The 10,508-nt window shown below is 41.5% G+C and overlaps 1 protein-coding gene across 1 annotated transcript; it reads right to left on the bottom strand.

Annotated features, from left to right (window-relative positions):
• Nucleotides 1-1,827: 1,827 nt before the first annotated feature.
• eif4ebp3 (eukaryotic translation initiation factor 4E binding protein 3) lies at nucleotides 1,828-10,228 on the bottom strand. Its single transcript, XM_060935212.1, has 3 exons — nucleotides 9,983-10,228; nucleotides 3,628-3,792; nucleotides 1,828-2,473 (listed from the first exon to the last, which is right to left on the bottom strand). The coding sequence occupies exons 1-3, from the start codon at nucleotides 10,095-10,097 to the stop codon at nucleotides 2,442-2,444; spliced, it is 312 nt and encodes a 103-aa protein (XP_060791195.1). The 5' UTR covers nucleotides 10,098-10,228; the 3' UTR covers nucleotides 1,828-2,441.
• Nucleotides 10,229-10,508: the final 280 nt, after the last annotated feature.

Raw genomic sequence — 10,508 nt, 5'->3', positions numbered from 1 at the left:
CATGCACAATCTAACTAAATACGGATAGTAAACAAAGCAAATCAAACGCGGTCTAAGACCGACTTTCATGTGAATCAAAATGCATACATTTAAACCATGAATGAATTCAAATAAATAACAACACTCTTCACATTAACGAGCCACAACTAAGACTAACAATTGCCCAGATGCCAGCCTTACTTGAGATCGCTCTTGCTTGGCGACTGAAAGTACACCGTCTGTTATCCAAAGACAGTGCGGAGCACAGGTCCAAGGAGAAAACAGTTGTTTCTTTTACTTTCACAGCTTGTCAGGTGAAGATCTTTGGTGTCCCGTCGGTCGTCTAATGATCTGGAAGGAATCTTGTTTGTAGTTTGTCGACGTTGTGAAAGGGAAAAGGGATCTGGTCGCCTTTTCTCTTTAAAATACTGCGTGGGCTGCAGTAACTAACCAGTTCAGTTATTATTACAACTACGTGAAGATCAAATACATTGAACTTTGGCTAAAGGTCCGGTATCAATAGCTCGTTCTTTGTCCTTTGTTCTCCTGTAGCAGAGATGTAACGACGTTTCTTTCACGCGTGAAAACCCACCACCAGAGAAGAAGAAACCTTTATTTGTCACATGCACAATTCAAGCACAGTGAAATTCGTCCTCTGCATTTAACCCATCTGAAGCAGTGAACACACGGATGCACACCCAGAGCAGTGGGCAGCCACACTACAGCGCCCGGGGAGCAGTCAGGGGTTAGGTACCTTGCTCAAGGGCACTTCAGGCCAAGGCCGCCCCACGTGAATCTAACTGCATGTCTTTGGACTGTGGGGGAAACTGGAGCACCCAGAGGAAACCCACGCAGACATGGGGAGAACATGCAAACTCCACACAGAAAGGCCCCCGCCGACCACTGGGCTTGAACCCAGAACCTTCTTGCTGTGAGGCAACAGTGCTAGCCACTACACCACCGTGCCGCCCAAAGGAACTGGCCAGAACAGGGAGAAGGAATTTCGATTCCGCCGCGGGTTTAAAGCACAGTCGTGACGTCACTGTATTTGGTATCCGGTATCATCTCTGTATCCAATACCATTACAGGGAGTCAGAAGAATGGGCAGAGATAGAATGTGGCATTGAGTACAGGGATTGGTGTGTTCAATGCTGTACAGTGAAAGGGAGAAGATGGTTCATAAATAGTTACTATGGCTACGGCATGGCAATCCATCACTACATATTATACATACATACATTCCTTTCAGGTGTTCAATGCGTCTTTCTCTTTCAAAATTCTCTCAATCTTCTGTATTTAACAAAAGCAAACTTAGTGGCCATGTTTGTTTACAAATTGTCACAGTCGCTTGCTAGTGCAGAAGTTTTACGTCTCTGACATGTGACGTCATGTTGTCTTGGCAACCATGCAATATTGTAAACCATATTCAATGCTCATCCATTGGGTAGAGTGACGTAATACACATAGGATAAGCGATATGCTAACAATATTGCATGCTATCAAGCCAAATGAATGAAACCCGCAAGAAGGGAATAGAACACGTTTTTATTCCATCGAAAAAGTGTTCTGTATGTATCATAATATAGAATATCTGTCTATAATCTAAATATCTATAATAAAAAAATCTATATTCTACAATATCTAATATACAGTATACATAATTTCTTTTTTAAATCATATTTTCCTGTTTTAGGGGCGGCACGGTGGTGTAGTGGTTAGCGCTGTCGCCTCACAGCAAGAAGGTCCTGGGTTCGAGCCTCGGGGCTGGCGAGGGCCTTTCTGTGTGGAGTTTGCATGTTCTCCCCGTGTCCACGTGGGTTTCCTCCGGGTGCTCCGGTTTCCCCCACAGTCCAAAGACATGCAGGTTAGGTTAACTGGTGACTCTAAATTGACCGTAGGTGTGAATGTGAGTGTGAATGGTTGTCTGTCTATGTGTCAGCCCTGTGATGACCTGGTGACTTGTCCAGGGTGTACCCCGCCTTTCGCCCGTAGTCAGCTGGGACAGGCTCCAGCTTGCCTGCGACCCTGTAGAAGGATAAAGCGGCTAGAGATAATGAGATGAGATGAGAATTAAAACATAATAGAAAGGTAGTAAATACAGAAAGTTTACCAAAAAAAAAAAAAACCCCGAGGTACTGACTAAATCACCCTAACAGAGTTTTAACTCTCCACTTCAACCCACTGGAGAAGCAGTATAAAAATCTTTATTGGAAAAAATCCCAACTCATTATAATACCATCTTTCAGATGAGTGGAAAGTTGTAATTAAATAAAGCAGAATTTTGCCTTTTGATAACTGAAATTATCAAATTCCCACCCATAATCTTCCACAATCCCGGTGCATTTCATTTTTCAATACGACACAACACAAAACAGCATGGGTGTTTCACAGAAGAAGAACCCCATGGTTTCCCAGATCATGAGTGCAACAGACAACTTCTCCACAGGAGCCGTATCGCACCATCAGATGTCCAGGATGAACTGACTGTCATCAGCTGTAGAGAGAGAAAGTAGTGTGAGTTCAGAGCCTGGAAATAGTGACTCCTCCCTGCACGTGGTGTATAGTACACAGCAAGGTTACAGGAACCAACTTGCCAAGAAATCACATGTATTTTTGTTTGCTTGTGTCATGAAAAAAACCCCACCAAAACAATTATTTACCTAGGCCTCACAAAAGGTGACCTTCAGATTAAGAGAAATGGGCAACATGAAGTAGAAGTGAACATTTATGAATGCTGCCCTCTGCCAGAAATCAGGGTGTTATAAGGGCAATTTAAGAGGCACAAAATTGTCTATTCACTGCAAGATTATGTTAGTGATTAACAAGTTTCCCTTTCCTGAGGGGAAAGAAGGAAAAAATGGATTTACTCCAAAAACTCACTTATGTTGGAAGGCCAAGTTAAGAAAACACTTGAGTAATTGTACTTTTTACTTTACATCAGTGTTGAAATTGAACACTTGTACTCGTCCCATGCTCTATGGATGGGAGGAGCATACACTCTCTGCCATGTCAATCAATCACAGTGAGACTAGCCAATCAAAAGCCATCTATATGTTCAGGTATGTGGAAGAGGGCAGATATCGCTTTCTTCGGTGTTACGCTGCCTTGAGTCGCATCATGAGAGGAGTTTGGAAAGATACGGTTGGCTGGCTTCATGCGTCTTGGAAGAAGCCTCGATTTATAGCTGGTGGGTGGAAATTTGCAAGCAATCATATTGGAGAGGAAATAAATGGTAAGGGAAATTATTTTTTTCCATACTCGAGTAACTTTTAGATTGGAGTAGCTTTTTGGTTGGACACTTCCCCATTTAATGGAGTAACGTTTTGACATCTTGAGTATAGTTTTTCGGTATTTTAATCAACCCCTGGTCTAATGGCAGTTTCTATGCTGATTACTTTCATGTAAAAGTTTGAGTGTTACCAATGTAGACACATAAAACCAACACCATGTCCAATGGCGCATCAACACCATGTCCGGCTCACGCCAAGCCCTTTATCGGTGAAGTCGTGTGTTCGCATTTTTTTTTTAATCATTTATTTACCAACATCCCTTAGACATCCATTATAATTGAGTTCAGAGTAAATAAAGTATTCACAAACGTGAAACAAAAGTAAACACAATACAAAAACAAGAGGACAAGAGTCTCACCAGGGAGGTCTTTACAGTCCTCGTTCTGCTCCAACACCTTGTCCAGTGGGTGTGCGGACGGCATGGTGACACCCGGAATGTGAGGGAGACAACACGGTGGAGTTCGTGCAATTGGCGAGTTGCGGAATTCCAGGAGAAAATTCCTATTATAGATGATTCTTGTCCCTGAAAAGAACGGCGTTTAAATAATCAAAAGAACGCCAACATGCATCATTCTTGAATTGCTTCTGTGTGCAAGATCGAGTTAAACACAATCATGGCATCTACAGGGGGCAAGGTGCTTGGCCTTGATTTGCATTTCACTGTGCTTTCCAAAGTGTGCACAGTGTTCAGTTGAAGGATATACAAAAAACATGTTGCATAACAAGTAACCAGAAAGAGAAGGGCTCATTGAAGTACTGTGGAGTCAAGATTTGAAGACACAACAGTTCTGTTTATCTGATCTGTGCTGCCCGAAGAACACCAAACACCGCAGAGAGAAAGGAAACATGATTATAGAGCACTGTACTGGCAGCAAGGACAAATTTATCCAGTACTCTAACTGCATGAGGTTTAACTTCTCTACTCAATTATGATATTGGTTAGCTTAGTAAAACCAAAACGAACTGGCTAATTTTAGATTGCTACATGCTCCCCATTGGTGGTTTAGATGCAAGAACAAGGACCACTCCTCTAAAACATATGAACGCGCACCACCTGATTACTGCTGGAGGTTAAGTCCATGAGAGAGAGTACTGGGGGGGAGCTGTAGAGAGTCGTTGTCATATTCAACTAACTCGTGTCTCATTCACATGTCAGAAAAAAACCTAACATTATCATAATGAATGTAAACAATGAACATGGCTATTGTTAGTCCTCACAGTTGTTGAGTAGCTCGCTAGTTTAGCAATATGTCTACCTAGCCTTGTGAAAGACTCTGGGTCACATGCAACGAATGCACGGGCAGTGCGCGCAGGAAAGTAGACAGGCAGGTAGGCCATCCGATCATGGCAATAACTGGATGGGCTTTTTACAACCCTGTGACTGCCACAGATAGCAGTAGCCACTATGCCATCGTGTTGTAAGAATGAGCGTAACAATAGTGAAACTTCGTAACCAATCCACACTTATCCTGATCAAGTTCGATTACCCATTCTACTCCTTGATAAACTTCATAATCAATCAGAACCAAAAATGAAATAAGAGAAACTTCGTTATAACTTCGTAGTATTGGAAGATAATAGGCAGATAGCTTTAAAAAAAAAAAAAACTTTCATTTGACCTTTCAGAATGACCAAACAAAAGCTGTGATAAGGTAAATTTTCTTTAAATAAACACCACTTGATATCGAATCAGTAGCCTCGGCGAACCACGAGGTGAATTTCGAAATTCACCTCGTGGTTCGCCAAGGCTACTGATTCGATATCAAGTGGTGTTTATTTAAAGAAAATTTACCTTATCACAGCTTTTGTTTGGTCATTCTGAAAGGTCAAATGAAAGGTTTTGTATTTTTTTTTTTAGCTTTTTGGCCGATATATTGAGAAGCCGATATCAAACTTCTGCTATTCGCTTTAATTTTTTTTTAGTCTTTACACTACACTTGTGGCCGGCAAGGGCCTTTCTGTGAGGAGTTTGCATGTTCTCCCCGTGTCCGCGTGGGTTTCCTCCGGGTGCTCCGGTTTCCCCCACAGTCCAAAGACATGCAGGTTAGGTTAACTGGTGACTCTGGATTGACCGTAGGTGTGAATGTGAGTGTGAATGGTTGTTTGTCTCTGTGTCAGCCCTGTGATGACCTGGCGACTTGTCCAGGGTGTACCCCGCCTTTCGCCCGTAGTCAGCTGGGATAGGCTCCAGCTTGCCTGTGACCCTGTAGGACAGGATAAAGCGGCTAGAGATAATGAGAGGAGATCTCAAAAGAAAATTGGTAACCAAAATACTACAAGCCCTGATGCTGCTTGCAAGAGATGACGCGAATATCATTAATAACATGTATATATGCTAATTTACTATATGGACATGAGATCAGAAAAAATTTTCTTTATAAGCAGGAGCCACATGGACCCATAGGGTACCCATTTTTTAATTGTGGCAGCAGAGAGAATGTCTTTATAATGCCTCATCACTTAATTCATCACAGGACAAAAAGGAATGCGATATGCAAAGAAAAAAAAAACAAATTACAGCTTCCAGGTGTGGAGCTGGCCAACTTGCATACAAATGCTCTGTTCAAGGAGTTTATTTAAAGCGATTAAGCAGGAAATTCTGAAATTAGGGGGTTATGAAAGGTCATCGTTATACATTAATACAAGATGTTCTAGACAAAAAATTAACCAGATTTAGCTTCAAACACGTTAAAGTTGTAACATCAGTCTGTTGGGCCATTTCCCTGGGTGCGACCATACTGGATTAGCCAGATACATGGATGTATTAGGAGACGAAAACGAGGGTGACGCTGCATGACGTAGGATTTCGTACGTCTTCCTCGTTCCGTACTGGATCCAAGACGTTTGGTCGAGTGGCTTCAGCAAGTAAAGCGAGAAAACTTTACTCCTGGAAAAAGCAGCAAATTGTGCAGTGAGCATTTTACAGAAGATTGTTTTGTGGAGGACTTGGATGAAATAAATAAATTACTGAGAAGAAGCGAGACGAGGCAGAAATGACAACTGAAGCCAGACGTGATCTCAACTTTGTTTAGCTACAAAACACCGACAGCATACTATGTCACACATCAAACAGATGGAAGCAGGTAAACTTTTTTTTTTTATACAAACTAGCCACTACTTTATTCTGATTCCTTTTTTAATACTGCATTGCCATATTTTTTGTGGAGAAATGTAAAAACTTGACAAAGAAGTCACGCTAGACCATAATTTTATACTATAGTCTAGTATAGCAGGCGGCACGGTGGTGTAGTGGTTAGCGCTGTCGCCTCACAGCAAGAAGGTCCGGGTTCGGGGCCGGCGAGGGCCTTTCTGTGCAGAGTTTGCATGTTCTCCCCGTGTCCGCGTGGGTTTCCTCCGGGTGCTCCGGTTTCCCCCACAGTCCAAAGACATGCAGGTTAGGTTAACTGGTGACTCTAAATTGACCGTAGGTGTGAATGTGAGTGTGAATGGTTGTCTGTGTCTATGTGTCAGCCCTGTGATGACCTGGCGACTTGTCCAGGGTGTACCCCGCCTTTCGCCGGTAGTCAGCTGGGATAGGCTCCAGCTTGCCTGTGACCCTGTAGGACAGGATAAAGCGGCTAGAGATAATGAGATGAGATGAGTCTAGTATAGCATGCACTTGTACACCTCCGCTGTACTCATGGAAAATGATATCACGCACAAAAAAAATAGCCCTGTCTATTTTCATCACTTTATTGGTTATATCGTTAAGAACAAATTCAACATGCAGCTTTTTTATAAAGGATGGATATAAAGACCGACTTTTAGCTCAATTTGTTTATTTGCAAGATGTTTTCTTGAATGTGAAATTATTTTTGTTTTCCAGTTGAAGAGCTGCATCACTGTGCACTCAGTATGGCAGAACACTAGCCATCTTTATTGTTTAATCAGACATGAAGAACACGTTCTCATACAGTCTGATCATCTCACATGATGGGACAACTCATATTTGTAAAAAGCTGCAGGAATCACTCAGTGTAAAACCAGCTTACGTGAGTTTGATATTTGAAATGTTTTTTTTTACTCCCAAACTCACCCATGTTCATGAAGCTCCACCCCAGACCAGGATCTAAAGTGGCCTACAGAGTGTCCGACTGACACTCATGGCTCATCCAACCACAAACAAGTATTCAGGACTGGAAATCAGTTTTCCAAATGGGATTTCTCAGGCACTTAATAGACTAAAGTTTATGACATATATATATATATATATATATATATATATATATATATATATATATATATATATATTTTTTTTTTTTTTTTAAATCATGTTCTATATATATTTCAGGTTATTTCCACAGTTAAGAAAAATAAATAAATAAATTATTGCATCTTTAAGTCATGTTAGATTATTTTATGTAATAAGATAATGGTGGTGTAGTGGTTAGCACTGTTGCCTCACAGCAAGAAGGTTCTGGGTTTGAGCCCAGCGGCTGGCGAGGGCCTTTCTGTGCAGAGTTTGCATGTTCTCCCCGTGTCTGCGTGGGTTTCCTCCGGGTGCTCTGGTTTCCCCCACAGTCCAAAGACATGCAGGTTAGGTTAACTGGTGACTCTAAATTGACCGTAGGTGTGAATGGTTGTTTGTCTCTATGTGTCAGCCCTGTGATGACCTGGCAACTTGTCCAGGGTGTACCCCGCCTCTTGCCCATAGTCACCTGGGATAGGCTCCAGCTTGCCTTCCTGTAGAACAGGATAAGTGGCTACAGATAACGGATGGATGATAACAGTGGCGTGCACAGATAGACACGAGGTGGTGCTCAAGCACCTGCCCCTCTGTCCAAAAAAGTGCCCTTTTGAATTTTTTTTTTTTTACAGTTTACTGAGGCCAATGTCGACATGATCTTTTAGAAAAGCCGCGGCATTAAAAGCGTGTGTGAAAATAATGTCCTGATGTGTGCCCCCTCCGCGCACACACCGGACCTCTGTCTCTCTTGCTCTGTCACGTGAACAAGCATGCAGTGCATTCAATGTGAGATTGCAGCAGCATAGCGTCCTGGAAGCCACGGCCTTGTCGTAGCACAGACAACACATCGGGCAGTCAGTCAGCTCTTCCCCTGCCCCACCAGCCAGGTAACACATGAATCGAGTGAAAATGTATTGTTTGCCCTCTAAGCCCAAGCTGTAATTATTTTGTCGTGAAGTAGCCCGTCACATACAGAAACAACTGCACATAAGTATTATATTTTTTGCTAGACCATTTTCAGATTTAGGAAAACAAAAATTTCTTTTTCTATTTTGTTCAACTAGAGATTCCTGGCAAAGTCAAAAAGCCTTGATGTAATAAATTAACATTAAGTGGTTGTTTTACACCTTTAAAAACTAAAACGGGTCAGTGGCGACCCGAACACAAGAGGAGGGTTAAATCTCAGACTTTTATAATAAGATGTTCCACATGCGCAAAAAAGTGCCCTTTTTTCCCCCCAGAGCACTTGCCCCCCAAAATGTCTGTGCACGCCAGTGGATGATAAGGGGATAAAACTCAGCAGGAAACTTTCAGTTTTAATCATTCTTTTGATGGTAAACAGCTGTTATGATTTAAAAATAAAAAAGTGATAAATTTAACAAATTAAGCCGTTTCCTAATAAACAGGAAAACACTTGATGTGAAAATTATTGTGCGGTTTTTGGATTACTCTCATCTATGAAAGTTTGTTTCCACCATCATTATAATGGTGACTTCTCACAATAATGACTTAATATCTCAAGGAGATAATTTATTTTTTAAACTGTTTACGGTGCATCTTTCCTGCTTTTTTGTTTCTATTATCTCTGTTCTAATTTTTTTTTTAATATCCCTGACTTTTTGTCCTGTTTGTTATTCCTGTAGCCTGTGTGTGTGTGTGTTGGGGTAAAGGAAAAACGAAAAGGAAAAAAAAAAAAGGGGGGGGGGGGGGCTAAATGGTTTTATTTTGAATAATCTAAAATATGGAACTTTTAACACTTTTTGTTTTCTACATAATTCCATACGTTTCATAGTTTTGATGTCTTCAGTGTAGAAAAATCTATGTATGGGCGGGGTGTACAAACTTTTGACTGGTACAAAATCACTGACACTGGATAAAAGTCACTGAAGGATTTATTTTGCAATCTAAAAAAACAACAACTACCTTTTCCCTTTGTTCATTACACATCTCTGGTATTCCCGGTCTATGCACAATTGTCTATTATTTTGTTATACTGTACAGTCTTTGTGTTGGTATAATAATAATAATACATTTGTTCAGAATTATGATTCAGTATTTCATAATTGTGACATTATTATGAGAAAAAAATCTCAATCATGACTTACTATCTCAATTACGACTGAAGGTCTCATAACTTGAGGTAATTCCCATAATGAGTTACTCTCATAACCAGAGATTAAGTCATACTTTTAAGAATGTTCTTATTACTATGGCTTAAGTCATAATTATGACAGGAGATTATTATAAAGACAGTCATTATGACGTACTGCGACTTCGGAAACAGGCTTTCAGACGTCTTTGAAGAGATCTGGTGACATGCAGTCACTATTTTGGAAAATTATGTTAAAATATCCCATGGAAACTTCTTCGACGGGAGCGCGCACTGACTTGTCGGCGTCGCGCAAAAAGGATTGAACCGGTTGCGTTCGAATCCCCAAAGCAACTCGTTCTTTATTTAATTAACACTTTAGATGAGAGAATAAAGCTCTTATCTGGATAAAGACATCAGGTCAGAGTGGCTACTTGCCTCCAGGAGTGGTGGAGAACACGGTACCGCCCGGGGTCTGGCTGTAGGAGTCGGGCAGAGAAGTCCAACACTGTGGGTTCGAAGCAGCTCGGCTGGGAATGGGGCAGCTCGACATGACCTCTGCTCGGGGAAAGCGGACTAAACAAGGCTGAGCAGTGGAACTGGGAAAAGCGACCAGCTGACACTTCAGGTTTTGAGTTCTGTCCGTCGTTCCTGGAGTCAGCGCACCCGACCTGTCTGTGCTGTGTTCTACAAACACAATGTTGTTGACTCCAGCCCGCGCGCAATATTAGAACCCGTACTGATGGGCGGAGCCTAATCATGACGCCATGTTTTATTTATTGCTGTCATTGTGTAACAGCATCACGTTACTGCAATTTCTTTTTAATCTTTTTTTTTTTTACCCCCACAGAGAAATCAACTGTCCCTTTTACCACTAAACTTTAATGTCTTACTTTTAAACTCTTTTTTTTCCCCTCCAGCCACTGCTCCCTTTAACTGCAAAATGACATGTTCCACAAACCCC

The sequence above is a fragment of the Neoarius graeffei genome, chromosome 12, assembly GCF_027579695.1.
Source record: "Neoarius graeffei isolate fNeoGra1 chromosome 12, fNeoGra1.pri, whole genome shotgun sequence".
NCBI lineage: Eukaryota > Metazoa > Chordata > Actinopteri > Siluriformes > Ariidae > Neoarius > Neoarius graeffei.
Note: the sequence above shows the minus strand (reverse complement) of the source record. Positions and strands in the feature narration are given on the sequence as shown.

Bases quoted from the DNA above. Each gene is read 5' to 3' on its own strand.
- eif4ebp3 (XM_060935212.1), bottom strand. From the start codon at position 10,097: ATGTCGAGCTGCCCCATTCCCAGCCGAGCTGCTTCGAACCCACAGTGT. The intron at 3,793-9,982 runs GCAAGTAGCCAC...CGTTCTTTTCAG, and splicing joins GTTCTCCACCACTCCTGGAG to GGACAAGAATCATCTATAAT. The intron at 2,474-3,627 runs GTGAGACTCTTG...CTCTCTCTACAG, and splicing joins GGACTGTAAAGACCTCCCTG to CTGATGACAGTCAGTTCATC.